At 39.0% G+C, this 19,285-nt stretch overlaps 1 protein-coding gene across 1 annotated transcript in view; it reads left to right on the top strand.

Moving 5' to 3' along the window:
- Window positions 1–19,285, top strand: part of PECR (peroxisomal trans-2-enoyl-CoA reductase) — a 50,740-nt gene that overhangs the window by 6,387 nt on the left and 25,068 nt on the right. The window contains exons 2-3 of the mRNA XM_068968285.1: window positions 9,186–9,319; window positions 11,281–11,446. Coding sequence (XP_068824386.1) covers window positions 9,186–9,319; window positions 11,281–11,446 — 300 coding nt within the window. The remainder of the gene's footprint in view (window positions 1–9,185; window positions 9,320–11,280; window positions 11,447–19,285) is intronic.

Genomic DNA, 19,285 nt, shown 5'->3' with positions numbered 1-19,285 from the left:
TTTCATAGCTGATTTAGTACAACAAGTAAGCAAAACTTTAAACATCAAATAGAAACTGCACACTGCATATAGGCCCAGAGTTCTGAGATGGTGGAATGAACCAACCAGACCCTTAAAGAGACTCTCCAAGTGGATCATAGAGACTGACTGCTTCTGGGTAGACTTGCTTCCTATGGCTCTGCTCAGACTCAGGATGACCCCACGGTCCCAATTGTGTATGGGAGGCCCCCTCCCATAATAAAACAGATGTCAACAAATTTGCTTCAGATAAGGGGAGATGGGATTTCACAGCAGATGGAACTGGGTAAGGTAATAAATTGGGTAACTAAGTTTGTACAAGAAAGGGTGCCGTTCTCCCTTGGGGAACAGATTCATGATTTTGTGCCCATGGATCAGGTATAGGTCAAGGACTGGAAACACGACTCCTTGGCCCCACATTGGAAGGGTCCATATACTGCTGCTGTTCTAACCACTCCTACGGCAGTTAAAGTTGCAGGTGTCACTCTCTGGATCCTCCACATGAGGGTAAAGAGAGAATACCACGCAGACCCAGAGGACGCCAAGTGGACTATACAAAAGGACCCCACTGATCCCCGTGAAACCAAGATCATCTTAAAAAAAAACAAGAGGTGAAGCTCTACAATCAACTGCTGCTACAAGTACTTGCTGGTATCATCTTCAGACTAACCATAACAGCAAAAGGAGTGACCTATGCTATAATTAACGTTGAATGTTGTGTATATATTCCCGATTTATCTGGCAATATATCAGCCACCCTAGATGACATGAAAGGTAAAAGCTATGTCTGATGATCTTTCTTTTCGGACTTTGGTCCTATCTTGGGTGAAGGGTGATTGGTGGAAAACTATATTTACCATTGTTATAGTTGCCTTGATAGTTCCGCTTTGCGTATTCTGCATTTTACAATGTATTATGAACTTTGTAACCCAGAGGTTGGTGTCATCCGGCTCCTTCTTGGGCCGGACTGTGGACTTTGAGCTATATGCCCAGTATCTATGGAAATGACATACCAGCTGGAAAACCAGACCTCCTGGATGGAAGAACCCCAGGACTTATACTTAGACTCTCCACTGCCTAAAAGAATACCCTAATTATCTGTGTAACCAGATAGAATCATAAATTCTATTATGCTCATTGAGGTATGACTACAGACCCATTGATAATTGTCCACTGTTAACTACCTAGACTTAAGGCATATGAATCATGGGTTAACTTTGATTGCATCTTTCTCTTCCTTTGTTCAGACTAGTCTCAGGGAATTTGGGAGGTGGGTTTGGGCACGTACACTTAGGGTATATAAGGTTTTCACAAAAACTGGTTGGGGTCCTTGGCTAAGAGGAGACTCTTCCTTGGGCCCTCCAGTGTAATAAACTGCACTCCACTATCTGCATCATCCTTTAAGTGAGTCTGTTTCCTGGAACACGTGTCTACAACACCTTGGATTACAAGGAGATCCAACCAGTCAATTCTAAAGGAAATCAATCCTGAATATTCATTGGAAGGACTGATGCTGAAGCTGAAACTCCAATACTTTGGCCACCTGATGGGAAGAGCTGACTCATTTGAAAAGATCCTGATGCTGGGAAAGATTCAAGGCAGGAGGAGAAGGGGACAACAGATGATGGACAGGGAGGCCTGGTGTGCTGCGGCCCATGGGGTCACAAAGAGTTGGACACGACTGAGTGACTGAACTGAACTGAATCCGACCCTGTTGCAACTTCATGGCCATTACACTCTACATTACTCCCAACACCAAACTATATCCCTGTTCAGGAAAATCCATAAGAAAAGTAGTCTCGGTTGTCATTTTCTGTGAAGGTCAGATACCGGGGCTTCACAGCAGATTCATCAGATCCTGGCTCAACCTTCCAGTGTACTTGTAAAAAACAATAGTGTGTTGTATTGGAAATACATTTCCTTCAATGAAAGAATATGCAAATACTTTTTACTCTGACTTGCTCAGCTTAATTTTTTTCTACCAGAATTAATGGCTGTTTCTGAAAATTGTTATAGAAACCCAAATTGGGCAAATTAAACAGTAGTCAATTCTCTTTCCAGTGAGAAGGCTACTATTTTTGGGGGTGAAATACAAGTTGGATTTTGAGGCAAGTGGTGATTATTGTGTTGTCTTTCACATCCAAATGATTTTGACTGTTCCTTTTCGGTGAGGATGGTGAAAGCCCTAGCTCACAAGAGTAAGATGTAGTGAACAGAACTGGAACTCTCTTTCATCTATGTAACAGATGCTGTTAGACAAAAGGAGCCCTGATTCCATCAAGAAATATGAACCTAAGACCATTCACATTGAATTCAAGCCAAATCCTTTTCTGTCCTCAAGTTAGTCATTCCCTTTCTGTGACAGTGGCTCAGCTGGTAAAGAATCCGCCTGCAATGCAAGAGACCTGGGCTTGATCCCTGAGTTGGGAAGATCCCCTGGAGAAGGGAAAGACTACCCACTCCAGTATTCTGGCCTGGAGAATTCCATGGACTGAATAGTCCAGGGGGTCGCAAGGAGTCAGACACGACTGAGTGACTTGCAGTTTCACTTTCTGTGACAGTGGATGAAATGAAAGTAGGAATTGCAAGTGGAAATTGTGAGGCAAGACAGCACTTTTTGTTGCTCTGGTGACGAGGTTCTTACCAACACCTGGGACCTAGAAGGTACTGAAATGGAGCACTCTGAGTTGAAGGTTGAAAGGAATCAGTATCAACCCAGGCAAAAATCAATATATTTGGCTACAATTTCCTCAGATGTGGAAATCACTCATTATTTGCTAGTTACTTCAGTACCTTGTTCTAAGTAAGTTTATTGATGTGAGTTTGTCTTGCAACTCATATAAACAAAAATGTTCATCCAAATCGTTTAGCATAAAGGTGAGAAGGATAATATCTAATAATTTTATAAAATAAGAACATTGCAATAAATTCAGGCAGTATTGAAGTATATAAAGAAAACTAAAATGAGCTTTCCCATTCTGCCCATCTCCTAAACCCCCTTCCTGGTGATTTTCTATAAGTCACCCACATTCACAAATATACACACGTGTCTGTATTTTTTTTTTTATTTATAAAACCAAGACTGTAGTATTGTTGTGGTATGCATATGTAATAATTTATTTAACCATTCCTTTAATGGAATTGTAGATTTCTAGTTTTACCCACCATTGCAACATTCTGCCTTGTAATACCTTTATACCCTGGTTCAAGTTTATATACCAGTTAAAATAAATAGCCTTTTAAAGTTGTGTCCCAGGGTAGCTCTTCTAATATTAGATAACTTTCCAGAGGCATTCAGCATTCAGATAGTAATTAGTGATAATTTGGTAATCTTCTAATTAGATAATTCCTGTGAATAATCCTAGTCACAGTTCCCTGTGTCTCTTATTTTGAGACCTTAGTCAAAGTAGACATTAATCACCTAGAGTTCCTGAGGATTTTTTTTTCTTTAATGTGGATTTAGGAAGACTTACAGATATCCAATTTCCTTACCTTGTTCAGCCTGTGCTCTATTCTGGAAACTAGAATAGATAATGCATGGCTTGAAGGCAGAAAGATTAAAGAAAGAATGGCATAGGGCAGAGGCCATGGCTGCTCCAGGGGAACTTGTTTCTCCTTTCCATTTTACTAATCAGATACCCACGTCCAAGGTAAGAGAAACCAAGACAAACCATTCAATATCACAGTAATCCAAGTCTACGCCTCAACCAGTAATGCTGAAGAAGCTGAAGTTGAACGGTTCTGTGAAGACCTACAAGACCTTTTAGAACTAACACCCCAAAAAGATGTCCTTTTCATTATAGGGGACTGGAATGCAAAAGTAGGAAGTCAAGAAACACTTGGAGTAACAAGCAAATTTGGCCTTGGAATACGGAAAGAAGCAGGGCAAAGGCTAATAGTGTTTTGCCAAGAGAATGCACTGGTCATAGCAAACACCCTCTTCCAACAACACAAGAGAAGACTCTACACATGGACATCACCAGATGGTCAATGCCAAAATCAGATTGATTTTGTTCTTTACAGCCAAAGATGGAGAAGCTCTATACAGTCAGCAAAAACAAGACCAGGAGCTGACTGTGGCTCAGATCATTAACTCCTTATTGCCAAATTCAGACTTAAGTTGAAGACAGTGGGGAAAACCACTAGACAATACAGGTATGACCTAAATCAAATCCCTTATGATTATACAGTGGAAGTGAGAAATAGATTTAAGGGACTAGATCTGATAGATAGAGTGCCTGATGAACTATGGATGGAGGTTCGTGACATTGTATAGGAGACAGGGATCAAGACCATCCCTATGAAAAGAAATGCAAAAAAGCAAAATGGCTGTCTGGGGAGGCCTTACAAATAGCTGTGAAAAGAAGAGAGGAGAAAAGCAAAGGAGAAAAGTAAAGATATACTCATTTGAATGCAGAGTTCCAAAGAATAGCAAGAAGAGATAAGAAAGCTTTCCTCAGCGATCAATGCAAAGAAATAGAGGAAAACAACAGAATGGGAGAGACTAGAGATCTCTTCAGGAAAATTAGAGATACCAAGGGAACATTTCATGCAAAGATGGGCTCGATAAAGGACAGAAATGGTATGGACCTCACAGAAGCAGAAGATATTAAGAGGTGGCAAGAATACACAGAAGAACTGTACAAAAAAAGATCTTCACAACCAAGATAAGCACGATGATGTGATCACTCATCTAGAGCCAGACATCCTGGAATGTGAAGTCAAGTGGGCCTTAGAAAGCATCACTACAAACAAAGGTAGTGGAGGTGATGGAATTCCAGTTGAGCTATTTCAAATCCTGAAAGGTGATGCTGTGAAAGTGCTGCACTCAATATGCTAGCAAATTTGGAAAACACAGCAGTGGCCACAGGACTGGAAAAGGTCAGTTTTCATTCCAATCCCAAAGAAAGGCAATGCCAAAGAATGCTCAGACTACCGCACAATTGCACTCATCTCACATGTTAGTAAAGTAGTGCTCAAAATTCTCCAAGCCAGGCTCCAGCAATACATGAACCGTGAACTTCCAGTGTTCAAGCTGGTTTTAGACAAGGCAGAGGAACCAGAGATCAAATTGCCAACATCTGCTGGACCATGGAAAAAGCAAGAGAGTTCCAGAAAAAACATCTCTTTCTGCTTTATTGACTATGCCAAAGCCTTTGACTGTGTGGATCACAATAAACTGTGGAAAATTCTGAAAGAGATGGGAATACCAGACCACCTGACCTCCTCTTGAGAAATCTGTATGCAGGTCAGGAAGCAAAAGTTAGAACTGGACATGGAACAACAGACTGGTTCCAAATAGGAAAAGGAGTACGTCAAGGCTGTATATTGTCACCCTGCTTATTTAACTTCTGTGCAGAGTACATCATGAGAAATGCTGGGCTGGAAGAAGCACAAGCTGAATCTTGATTCAAGATTGCCGGGAGAAATATCAATAACCTCAGATATGCAGATGACACAACTCTCGTGGCAGAAAGTGAAGAGGAACTAAAAAGCCTCTTGATGAAAGTGAAAGAGGAGAGTGAAAAAGTTGGCTTAAAGCTCAACATTCAGAAAACGAAGATCATGGCATCTGGTCCTATCACTTCATGGAAAATAGATGGGAAAACAGTGTCAGACTTTATTTTGGGGGGCTCCAAAATCACTGCAGATGGTGACTGCAGCCATGAAATTAAAAGACACTTACTCTTTGGAAGAAAATTTATGACCAATCTAGATAGCATATTGAAAAGCAGAGACATTACTTTGCCAACAAAGGTCCATCTAGTCAAGGCTATGGTTTTTCCAGTAGTCATGTATGGATGTGAGAGTTGGACTATGAAGAAGGCTGAGTGCCGAAGAATTGATGCTCTTGAACTGTGGTGTTGGAAAAGACTCTTGAGAGTCCCTTGGACTACAAGGAGATCCAACCAATCCATTCTGAAGGAGATCAGCCCTGGCTGTTTTTTGGAAGGAATGATGCTAAAGCTGAAACTCCAGTACTTTGGCTACCTCATGCGAAGAGTTGACTCATTGGAAAGGACCCTGATGCTGGGAGGGATTGGGGGCAGGAGGAGAAGGGGATGACAGGATGAGATGGTTGGATGGCATCACCGACTAGATGGACGTGAGTTTGAGTGAACTCTGGGAGTTGGTGATGGACAGAGAGGCCTGGCGTGCTGCAGTTCATGGGGTTGCAAAGAGTCAGACATGACTGAGCGACTGAACTGAACTGAATCAGATTAGTTCTTCCTCCTAACTCAGGGAAACTTGGTTAGACCTGGGCTGAAAATGTGTGTTTCAATTATTTCCCCTTCTGAGAGCAGAAGTTGCCTTCTGGAGACAGAAGTAGAAAGGAATAACAGTTCTCCTAACAATATAATATATGCTTTGTTGAAAATTGCATGTCAATTTTGATAAATTGAATTGTTTTAAAGTTAGTCTTGTCTTACAAGGATTTAATGGTGAATTTAATACTTGCTTTCTAAAGCTCTCAGATTACCTATCAGAATTTCCAAAAATTGTCTGCATTATAGAATTCACTAAATTATAACCTCAGCTTGAAAGACAGTTTTTTTTTTAAGTGCCTTATTTTAATATGCAGAAACTACCTCCTCATATACAACTGCTGCTGCTGTTGCTAAGTCATTTCAGTCATGTCCAACTCTGTGCGACCCCACAGACGGCAGGGTCTGCCCCACCAGGCTCTGCCATCCCTGGGATTCTCCAGGCAAGAACACTGAAAAGGGTTGCCATTTCCTTCTCCAATGCATGAAAGTGAAAAGTGAAAATGAAGTTGCTCAGTCGCGTCCAACTGTTAGCGACCCCATCGACTGCAGCCTACCAGGCTCCTCCATCCATGGGATTCTCCAGGCAAGAGTACTGGAGTGGCGTGCCATTGCCTTCTCCACGTATACAACTAGTTCTGGCCAAAATGCAGAGCCATTTTACTTTTTAACCTTTCCAGATGTCATCTGTTCCATATGTTAATATGGAATTGTGGCCTGTTTGTAGTATAACAGTTATAACAATGACAGGGTCCCAGTCCTCCAGGAGACAAAAGTGAGTGGGAGGAGACTGTTAATTATCATCCAGTACAGGCTTAAATGCTCTATTAGTGTAAAGGATACAGTGGGCTTCCCAGGTAGTGCTACAGGTAAAGAACCGGCCTCCCAGTGCAGGAGACGTTCATGTAACAATTAGATGCTGTCCTTATACATTTTGTTTCTACATGTGCCTACAATACATTGATACCATTTTTGCTTTCAACAATCACCACCTTTTGCATAATTTCAATAGAAATTGGAAAAGTCTTCATATTTATTTACTCACATAGTGACCACTTCTGGTTCTCTTTCTTCTTTTCTGTAGATTAAGATTTTCATCTGATATCGTTGCCTTTGTGCTTAAAGAACTTCCTTTAATCTTTTTGTAGTGAAGTTCTGTTTTCATGAATTCTTCTGGATATTATATATGTGAACGAATATTTTGCCATTTTTAAAAATATTTATATTATTTGTTTAATTATTTAATATATATATATACTTTAACAAAAGTGGGAACATTAATATATTTATGGGAGGAGAAAACACAATGGCAGGCAGCACATTTTTCAATCCCCAACTGATAACATCAAACAATTCAGGCTTCATTTTAGTGGATAACAGCACCATTCATTCTTCCCTGAAACTGGAATTTAACTCTATTTTCACGGGGTAAGAGTTCTAGGTTCCAAAACTCCCATCTCCTCTCCCCACCCCTGGTACTTTCAGGTACTTGGCTTGGCTTGCATTGTTTCTGAAAAGAAGTCTTCTGCCTTCTTTGTGTGTTTTGTGTTCTCTTTCTCTGGCTGCTTTTAATATTTCCACTGTATCTCTGGTTTATTTAATTATGTTGTTGGTATTATTCCTGGGTCTGTTTTTATTAATTAACTTCTCTCCTTATTCTGGGTTGTATTTCCTTGCTTCTTTATGTACCTTGTGGATTTTTAGTGGATGCCAGACATTTGAATTTTACTTTGTTGGAGGCTGGTTTTGTTTTGTTTTGTTTTGTTTTTGATGTCTGATCTTATTTATTTGTTACTCTTAGAACATCTCATTTTTGACTGGACTTGGAAGTAGACGCTCCTAGAGAGGACAGCCTCCCTCTCTTGGCAATCTGTTCCTGCCATTTTTCTTTGGCTTCCTGCAATCTCTCGACCAAAAGTTTAGCATTCTGCAGCCTCTTCCTTTTTTTTTCTCGAGTACGCTGTTTCTTCAGAGCAATAAGCCTGTGTTTGTGTTTCAGAACATGGGAAGTAACAAGATGCTTAATCTTGGGTGCTTTGGTCCTAGGTAACTATGTTATTATCATTGTATGGTTATTTTTATATTCTTGCAAGCATTGCTGAACTTTGTTCTGTGATGTAGTTAACTTGGTAGCAGTTTGATACTTTAGAGAGGCTTTCTTTCTGTTAAGTACTGTCCTAAACAGCCTTTAGTCTAGGATTAATTTTGCTTCACTATTGAGGCCATACCCTCTGGGTACTTTGCCCAATACCTTGTCAGAGTTTTTTCCTGGTTGGAACACGAACTTTCGTCTAGTGCCGTACGAGTATCAGGGTTTGTTCCTTCTGCTTATTTTAGTTGGTTCCTTCCCAAGCCTCAGATTGTGTCTTTTCTCATATGTACCGATCAGTGCTCAGCTGAAGATCTGAGGGAACTCAAGAGATCTCTGGAGTTCTCCCGCTGTGTACCTCCTTTCTCTCTGTGTTGCTATTTAATCTAGCTGTCTCAGCCTCGCCAGACTCCCAACTTCATCTCTTCTACCCAGGAGACTGCTGGGCTCTGAATGAATTCTTCCTCTCTGCTGCAGTCTGAAGACTCTCTGTAGGCAGCAATCTGGAATAATAATGGGGCTCACATTTTGTTTCCTGTGTTCACTATCACTGTCCAGTGCTCCCTGATGTCCAATGCCTGGAAATCCTTGATGCATAATTTGTTCAGTGTTTTAGTTATTCTAATTGTTTTGTTTGAATTAGGATCAATTCAGTTCCTATTACCATAACAGAAGTTCTCATTCATATTTCTATTAATATTTGTATTTTCTAAACATTTTTGCTTTTAGACAAACGTGTAGACATGTAAACATGTAGACAACTAATGAAAATATATCAGTATTTACTTGTTCTTTGACTGTTGTCTCCTCAGGATGTAATGTGGTCATTGCGTCCCGTAAGTTTGATAGGTTAAAATCTGCTGCCAATGAACTGAATGCCAGTCTGCCTCCTAGCATCCAGGCTCAAGTTACTCCCATAAAATGTAACATCCGCAGTGAAGAGGAGGTAAAGCTAATCTCTCTTTTTTTAAAAATTGAAATATAGTTGATTTACAATGTCATGTTTAATTTTTGCTGTATAGTAAAGTGACTCAGTTATATATATGTGTGTGTGTATCCTTTTTCATATTCTTTTCCATTATGGTTCATCACAGGATATTGAATATAGTTTCATATGCTATATAGTAGGACCTTGTTGTTTATCCGTCCTTTATATAATAACGTATATCTGCTAATCCCACACTCCCAATTCTTCCCTCCTCCTTGGTGACCACAAATCTGTTCTGTGTATCTGTTGAGTCTGTTTTTATCTTGTAGATATGTTTATTTGTGTCATATTTTAGATTCCACATATAATTGACATCATATAGTATTTGTTTTTCTTATTTCACATAGTATGATATTTTTAAGGTCCAATCCATGTTGCTGAGTTCTGAGTTCAGTTGCTCAGTCATGTCCGACTCTTTGCGACCGCATGTACTGCAGCACGCCAGGCCTCCCTGTCCGTCACCAACTCCCGGAGTCCACCCAAACCCATGTCCATTGTTTCGATGATGTCATCCAACCATCTCATCCTCTGTCGTCCCCTTCTCCTCCTGCCCTCAATCTTTCCCAGCATCAAGGTCTTTTCAAATGAGTCAGCTCTTTGCGTCAGGTGACGAAAGTATTGGAGTTTCAGCTTCAACATCAGTCCCTCCAATGAAAACCCAGGGCTGATCTCGTTTAGGATGGACTGATTGGATCTCCTTGCAGTCCAAAGGACTCTCAAGAGTCTTCTCCAACACCACAGTTCAAAAGTGTCAATTCTTTAGCGCTCAGCAAGTGGCCTCAGGAGAAAGAGAGGAAGGGAAGACACGGAGGGAAGCTAAGCAAGAACAGTTTAGTCTGGAGGCTACCTTTCATGCCTTCTGCCCTTTAACTCATTTTGTAATGTCTATTTCATCACTCTGCAATATTCTGAGTTGGTTGTTTACAGATTCAGTTCAGTTCAGTTCAGTCACTCAGTCATGTCCAACTCTTTGTGACCCCATGAACTACAGCACACCAGGCCTCCCTGTCCATCAACAACTCCCAGAGTCCACCTAAACCCATGTCCATTGAGTTGGTGATGCCATCCAACCATCTCATCCTCTGTTGTCCCCTTCTCCTACTGCCCTCAATCTTTCCCAGCATCAGGGTCTTTTCAGATGAGTCAGCTCTTCGCATTGGGTGGCCAAAGTATTGGAGTTTCAGCTTCAACATCAGTCCTTCCAATGAACACCCAGGATATTATATATATTTACACTTTAAAGATTATTACAGATTATTGGATGAGTGATCCAAATCCTTGGATAAATCTTATCAAAATTCTAAATTTAGCATATGATCTGTGGGTATTGAAGCATATTGATATGAAGCATATTGAAGCATATGGGTATTTAGCATATTGATCTATGGGTGACACAGGGTTTATTCATTGTGACTACATCTTCATTTATTATGGTTCTCTGAGTTACTATTCACTGAGATATTGTAAGCTCTGCTACTCTCCTAAAACAGATGACAAAGTCCAAGTAGCAAGTTAGTTATTAACCAGTTCACTCTTAAAATTTGATTTGTTTGCTGGAGTATAATTGATGTACAATATTACATAAGTTCCAGGTGTATAATATAGTGATTCATAATTTTTAAAGGTGATACTCCATTTATAGTTACCATAAAATATTTGCTGTATTCCCCATATTATATAATATATTCATTTAACTTACTTTATACCTCACAGGCTGTAGCTCCTAATCTCTTACCGCAACATTGTTGCTCCCTGCTTCCCTCTTGACACTGGTAACCACTGGTTTATGCTCTGTCTCTATGAATCTGCTTCTTTTTTTTGTTATATTCACTAGTTTGTTGTACTTTTTAGATTCTACATATAAATGCTGTCATACCGTATTTGTCTGTAACTAGTTCATTTTTACTGTTTTTCTCTAGGTAAACAATTTGGTCAAATCCACCTTAGATGTTTATGGTAAGATCAATTTCTTAGTAAACAATGGAGGAGGCCAGTTCTTCTCTCCTGCTGAAAAAATCAGTTCAAAGGGGTGGCATGCTGTGATTGAAACCAACCTGACAGGCACCTTCTACATGTGCAAAGCAGGCAAGTGTGATCAATAATCCAAAAAGTCAAAGTGTGTTTATGTTAAAATCATAGGGTACCCAACAATTATTGTCATCAACACTTATTGCCCTAATTTAACTTATATACAATATAGCCATGTAAATTGTTACATTTCTGGAGAATAATTTGGCAGTATTTTAAAAATATGAATTTGCTTGATCTGTTGATTTTATTTCTAGGAAGTTATCATGTTAAAATGATTAAGAATGTGTACAGAGATATAGCTACAAAGTGCTTCATTAAATTAAGGAAGACTCCATACTTATTTTGTTTTTAAGAAATGAATCTGTTAAATCTATTGTAAGGACCTATTAATTCCATGAAACCTTCAAGGAGAATACCAGAGTCCACATTTTTTCTGACTAATAAGTAACTAGCACACATGCATAGTTTTTAGATTAAAGATTATCTTTCATAGGTGGTCATATTCAACCCTGAAATTAGATAACTGAAGAGTTTCCTTACAAGCTATTCAAGACATTTCTATGCTGCATAATGTGAAATGAGTATAATTGTGACCCACAGGGTCTTCATCCCAACATGGATTAGGCTTTATATTCTTAGCATTTCTAAATCAAAGGTCTTACAGACATTTTCAGGCTTTATCTTTATCTAACTGGTAATACAGAGTTCTGTATTAATTGTGATAACAGGATTGACTGCTGAAGTGTAGAGATCCAGAAGAATATAGGAGCTTGAATAAGATAGTTGATTTCTCCTTCACATAAAAATTCAAGGTGTATAGTCCAGGGATAGTATGGTAGTTTCATAATCATTAGGGAATAAGGATCTTTCTTCTTATTTACTGTCTTTAACATGTCCATCCCCTAGTCCAGAATGGCTGCTTCAGTTCCTGCCATCATAACTGCATTCGCGACAGCAGGAATTCAGAGAAGTATAAAACTCATTCTTTTTAACAGCATTGTCTGGAAGTGACTTCCCTGGTGGTTCAGTGGGTAAAGTGTCTGCCTACAATGCAGGAGACCCGGGTTCGATCCCTGGGTCGGGAAGATTCCCTGGTGAAGGAAATGGCAACCCACTCCAGTACTCTTGCCTGGAAAATCCCATGGACTGAGAAGCCTGGTAGGCTACAGTCCATGGGGTCACAAAGAGTCGGACATGACTGAGCGACTTTCCTTTCCTTTCCTTTTGTCTGGAAGTAGCACCATTACATTTACTGGCATTCATAATCAACTAGAACTCAGTTAAATGATTATACCTACCTATAAGTGATACTGGGAAATAGAATCTTTAGCTATGTCCCTAAGTACAGATTCAATTTCTTGTAAGAAGAGGAGAATGAGTACTAGGAGACAGGCTTTAGTCTCTAACTCAGCCTTCATAGTTCAGCACTTTGCCATCTTCTAGCACTCAAGTCAGCAATCTCTTACAAACCTTAAGTTCCATTAATTAGAACTTTGCAGAGTCTAGATTCAGTTATGATGTTTATTAGCCAGAGTTGAATTAAAGAATCCAAGGCCTATAGTTTTTATTTTGTTTTTACTTTAAACAATGGGACCTAGCTTTTGGTTTTGACAGCAAGGACTATGGGACATACATTTTTCTATACCAGAATAATAATAGTGAAAAACTGAAAACCATTTAAATATTTTGAAGTAAAATATTAGTTGAGTGAAGTTTTATACATCTATAGGATAAAGTACTATGCAGCCACTAAAAATATAGGTACAAAAGTCTACTTCTCGGTATGAAAAAATAGTCCTAGATATCACTGAGTGGAAAAAAAAGGTTTAAAACACTCTATCCAGTGTGATCACATTTCTGCAAAAAACAGTATATATTTATTATATGGCTGTATATAAATAGACATAATTCTGAAAGAATTTCTAATAAAACATTGACATCTCTGGGAGGTAAAATTGCATATTATTTTCATCTTTTTTTGCTTCTCTTCTTTTTCTAATTTTTCTAAATGGAATGTGTATTGTTTATGTAATTAAGATGGTTTAAGTCATGATGGCCCTGAAGTTTCAGCTTCTTCAGCTTGTACTCTTTGACACCATATGTGGCTGTTAAAGAACCGTGTAAAGATCCACATTTAAATTTCTGGTGAATTTAGACTTTTCTATAACCTTTAATTATTCATTTTACTAATGTAGAAATTTTTTTCTCTCCATTTATTTTTGGAAAAATTTTGAATATATGAAAAAGTTAAAGAAATAATGCAATGAACTCTTCTAAGGCATACCTTGTTTTATTATGTTTTGTTTTATTGCCCATCGAGCAAATCTGTCAGCGATGTTTTTCTAACAGCTTTTGCTTACTCTGGGTCTCTGTGTCATATTTTGGTAATTAGCGCAATATTTCAAATTTTTTCATTATTATATTTGTTATGATGATATGTGACCAGTGATCTTTGATGTTACCATTGCAAAAAGATTATGACTTGCTGAAGGCTCAGGTGATGGTTAGCATTTTTTAGTTATAAAATATTTTAAAAATTAAGTTTGTACTTTTTTTTTTAGACATAATGCTGTTGTATATTTAATAGACTATAGTATAGTGTATATATAACTTTTATATGCACTGGGAAAGAAAAAAATTTGTGTGATTCACTTTATTACAATATTGCAGTATCTCTGAGCCCTGCCTGTATACCTTTCATTTAGATTCACCAGGTGCTGGCATTTTGCTGTATTTGCATTCTCTAATCTCTGTGTCTTTCCCCCTCTCATCCTCGCTCCCTTTCTATCTCACCTCAACCCCCCACACCCTTTTCACGAATAATTTAAAAGTGAATTGCATACATCATCACACTTTGACTTACATTTTTAAAGAATAAAGAAATGTTTCCTATGCAACTGCAATACCATTATCACACCAAAGGAAATATACAGTAATTCATTAAGATCAATTATCACATAATCATATTGGAATTTCCCTTAAAATCTAGTAGTGTTGGTGATATTATTCCGAGACTTATGGTGTGTAGTGTGGGCTAAAGCGAGTAAATCAGTTCAGTTCAGTTCAGTTGCTCAGTGTGTCTGACTCTTTGTGACCTCATGGACTGCAGCATGCCAGGCCTCCCTGTCTCTGTAAATAAGTTATTTTAGTACAATTGAGAACCAAGATTTTTGGCATTGGCAGAAGGAGAAGTGAATGTAGACGGATGAGGCTGAATAAAGACCCCTGTAGTCCAGGATTTAATTAGAAACATTAGCATGGACTCAAGATATATTTTTTCTTTAAAATAAAATATATATTCCCTGGCTTTGTCCCCCGAAAAGAAACAGTTATTAATTCAGCGACAGTATGTCCTCCTAGCATCCTTTATGTGATCTCTGAATGTTACTTCCAATTAAAAGGAACTGGGATTCCTTAGTGAAACAGCTTATTACAGGTCTGGGGGGGGAAATGTGCACGATAAGCCTAGAATATTTTGTTCCAACAGAAATTTAGGAAGCTATATGGATATGTTACTGAACCAAACTTGGGTCTGCTCACTTGCACGTGGTGAAGCCAGTCAACTGAATGTTGGGTTGCTGTGAAGGAAAGTATGGGGAGAGTGAGCAGCTTATGCTCAAAAGATGGGAACTCCCTACCAGCTTTCAGGGAAGGGTTTTGTGTTTTTTTCCCGTAACTTTGTTGATTTATTTATTTTACTTTTGGCTGTCCTGGGTCTTGTTGCTGCTCCGACTTTTCTGTAGTGTGGAGAGCGGGGCCTACTCTAGTTGCAGCGGGAAGGCTTCTCATTGCAGTGGCTTCTCTTGTTGTAGAGCACAGGCTCCAGGGCAGGCGAGCTTCAGTGGTTGCAGCACCTGGGCTCAGCAGTTGAGGCGCCTGGGCTCTAGAGCACAGGCTCAGTAGTTGTGGCGTGCCAGCTTTAGTTGCTCTGCAGCCCGTGGGATCTTCGCAGATGGGAGATGGAATCCCTGTGTCCTTCGTTGGCATGCAGACTCTTTATCAGCCACCAGGGAAGCCCCAAGGGAGAGGTTTTAACCTCAGTGTTAGGGAGGGAGCTGCAGGGCAGGTGATCAGCTCGTGCACAATGTTCAGCTTGGTTGGCGTCCAGGTGAAGTTTTGAGCGTCAGTGATCTTTTGGTTTCAACTGGTCTAGTGTATGCGTGCTTGCAGTCAGCAGTTTTCATCTGGTGAGGGTCTTCCTGTAAAAACAACTTAGGAATGTGTGTCAGGCCTTTATCTGTATCTTTCAGGGAACTGGAAGTTTGATGACTCTGCTATGTGTCTGATTTATAAGTTTTTACCAGTTTCCCAGCCCAACAGCCATTCTTTGTTTCTACATCTTCACACTTCCTAATTATTAATTCTTTTTTAAAAAATTGTTTATTTATTTATTTGGCTGCATTGGGTCTCAGTTGTGGCAAGTAGGATCTTTTAGTTATGGCATGTGGAATCTAGTTCCCTGACCAGGGATCGAACCCAGGCCCCTTGCATTGGGAGCATGAAGTTTTAGCCGTTGGACCAGTTGCTCAGTCGTGTCCACCTCTCTGCAACCCATGGACTATAGCTCACCAGGCTCCTCTGTCCATGGAATTCTCCAGACAAGAATACTGGAGTGGGTTGCCATTCCCTTCTCCAGGGGATCTTCCCAACCCAGGGATCAAACCCAGGTCTCTTGCATTGTAGGCAAATTCTTTACCGTCTGAGCCACCAGGGAAGCCCCGCAGAAAGTCTATATAGGGTAATTTAAATAAATTTATTTTCCTTTCTTGTGCTAATAGCCAATAATTTTATGATTAAAAACATATTTGATACATGTATACTGCTTTATTTTCATTTCCAAACTTTTCTTGGCTATTCACGACCATTTATGAATTTTATATATTCATACTTCTTCAAAAATCATGTTGGGAATTTGATTAAAATTGTATTAAATTTATTAGTCATGTGGAAATAATTAGCATATCTTAGTATTGTCTCATTCTAACATGTCTTTTCATTGATGGACTCATATATTTTGGCAAAGGTTTGTGGTTCTTACTGTATAGATCTCATATGCTTGTTTTTATTAAGGTTGAAAAGTGAGTGTTAGTCACTCAGTCTTGTCTGAATCTTTTTGACCCCATGGACTGTAGCCCACCAGGCTCCTCTGTCCATGGAATTCTCAAGTAAGAGTGCTAGAGTGGGTAGCCATTCTCTTCTCCAGGATCTTCCCTACTCAGGGATCAAACCTGGTCCCCTGCATTGCAGGCAGATTCTCTACTGTCTGAGTCCGCCAGGGAAGGCTAGGTGTTTTTGATCACTGTTGCTATTTTGAACGGGCTCTTTTTTTTTCCCAGTTATTTTCAACTGGATTATTGTTGGTTTACAGAAGAATTTTTCAAATTTATTTTGTTGCTTTATATAATGGCTTGTCAAATTAGTCTGTTGGGTTTTCTAGGTATGTAATCAGGCTGTCTAAAAATAACTACTGTGCTATTTCTTAGAGTCAAAGATGTAGCCAATTGTGAAACGCATCATCATTTTACATACTAAGAAAGTAAAAACAATGTAATTGTAATTGTAAGATGTCACCAACAGTAAGACATAACCTAATTTCAGCAGTTTGAAAACAGTATGAAAAAATTGTCTTAGATTTAAAAAATATTCAATTTTATGTTTTCTTGTGGTTTTATCTCCTTTTTTTCTGTCATAACACGATTTGGTGAGAATTCACTAGAAAGCATTAAATAATAGTGGGTAGACAAGCTTACTTTTGCTCAAGCTTTTAACAGAAATAGGTATTGAATTATTCTCTGGTCTTTCCATTCTAAAAACTGGACTTCCACTGAAGTGAGCCCCGATGTACATCTCTAATATTGCCTTGATTTGTGTGAATAGAAAGTTTGCCTAAATTTCAAATTGCCCTCAAAAAAGATAAAATATTTACAAATAAAGTTAGCAGAATAGTATAAGGTTTATACGCCAACAACTGCAAAACATTGCTGAGAGAAATGCGAGATGTAGATAAATGGAAAGACATTCTGTGTTTATGAATTGAAAGACTCAATATTTTTAAGATGGTAGTTCTTTCCAAATTGATCTGTTGGTTCGATGCAGTCCTTATCAATCCTTTTGCAAAAATTGACAAACTGATATGGCCATGCAAAGGACTCAAAATAGCCAAAGCAATTTTACAAAAGAAGAAATACTTCTTGATTTCAAAACTGTTTATTGATTTTAAGATGAGACAGTATAATACTGGCATAAGAATAGATGTATAGATCAATGAAACAGAATTGAGGATCCAGAAGTAAATTCTTATATTTATGTTCAATTGATTTTCATCAGATGTGCCGAGGCAGTTCTATGGGGAAATGATGGTGTCATCAACAAACGGTGCTGGGAGAGTTGGATATCCACATGCAAAAGAGTCTTACCTCACATAATAAATAAAAGTTAACTGAAAGTCCAAAATTAGGATCATGGACCTACATGCAGGAAGTAAAATTATAAAACTTTTAGAAGCAAGTAAGGGAGAAAATCTTTATGACTTTGGGTTAGGCAGAATCCTAAGATACCCACCAAAAATACATCCATTAAATAAAAAATTGTAATTGGACTAATAAAAATTAAACATGTTTGTGCTTCAAATGACACCAATAAGAAAATGAAAAAATAAACCACAGACTGGGAAGAACGTTTTACAAATCACATATCTGATAACAGACTTATATCCAGAATATACAAAAAGTCTTACAAAAGCAACCCAAATTTAAAAAAAAAGGCAAAAGATTTGAATAGGTAGGTCACCAAATAAGATATAAATGGTGAATAAGCACATGAGAAGATTCTTAACACCATTTAAGTCATTGCTGCTGCTGCTGCTAAGTCGCTTCAGTCGTATCCGACTCTGTGTGACCCCATAGACGGCAGCCCACCAGGCTCCCCCGTCCCTGGGATTCTCCAGGCAAGAACACTGGAGTGGGTTGCCATTTCCTTCTCCAATGCATGAAAGTGAAAAGTGAAAGTGAAGTCGCTCGGTCGTGTCCGACTCTGTGCGACCCCATAGATGGCAGCCCACGAGGCTCCTCTGTCCATGGGATTTTCCAGGCAAGAGTACTGGAGTGGGGTGCCATTGCTTTCTCTGGTTTAAGACATTAAGAAAATGCAAATCAAAGTCTCAGTAAAATACCACTCTATGCCCATTAGAATGGCTTTAACCAAACAGCCAGATAATTTTGTCGAGGAACTGTAACCCTCCTGCATTTCTGATGAGAATGTAAAATAGTGAAAACACTTTGGAAAACAGTTAAGCAGTTTCTAAAAAGTTAAGCACGGATTTAACATGTATGTGTGTTTATTAGTCGCTCAGTTGTGTCAGACTATTTGCGACCCCATGGACTGTAGCCCTCCAGGCTCCTCTGTCAGTGGAATTTTCCAGGCACGAATACTGGTTGTTACTGTTCAGTCACTCAGTTGTGTCCAACTCTGCAATCTCATGGACTGCAGCATGCCAGGTTTCCCTCTCCGTCACCATCCACCAGAGCTTGCTCAAACTCATGTCCGTTGAGTTGGTGATGCCATCTAACCGTCTAATTCTGTTGTCCCCTTCTGCTCCTGCCTTCTGTCTTTCCCAGCATCAGGGTCTTTTTCTAATGAGTCAGCTCTTTACTTCAGGTGGCCAAATTATTGGAGCTTCAGCTTCAGCATCAGTCCCTCCAGTGAATATTCAGGATTAATTTCCTTTAGGATTGACTGATTTGATCTCCTTGCAGTCCAAGGGACTCTCAAGAGTCTTCTCCAGTAACACGGTTCAAAATCATCAATTCTTCAGTGCCTCAATAAATATTTTATAAAAAGAAAATATAAATTAGAATTTAAAAAATATCATATAAGCAGCAAGCTGGAATGGTA

This window comes from Capricornis sumatraensis, chromosome 3 (assembly GCF_032405125.1).
Source record: "Capricornis sumatraensis isolate serow.1 chromosome 3, serow.2, whole genome shotgun sequence".
Lineage (NCBI taxonomy): Eukaryota > Metazoa > Chordata > Mammalia > Artiodactyla > Bovidae > Capricornis > Capricornis sumatraensis.
The sequence above is the reverse complement of the archived record's forward strand: the minus strand, read 5'-3'. Positions and strand labels throughout refer to the sequence as shown.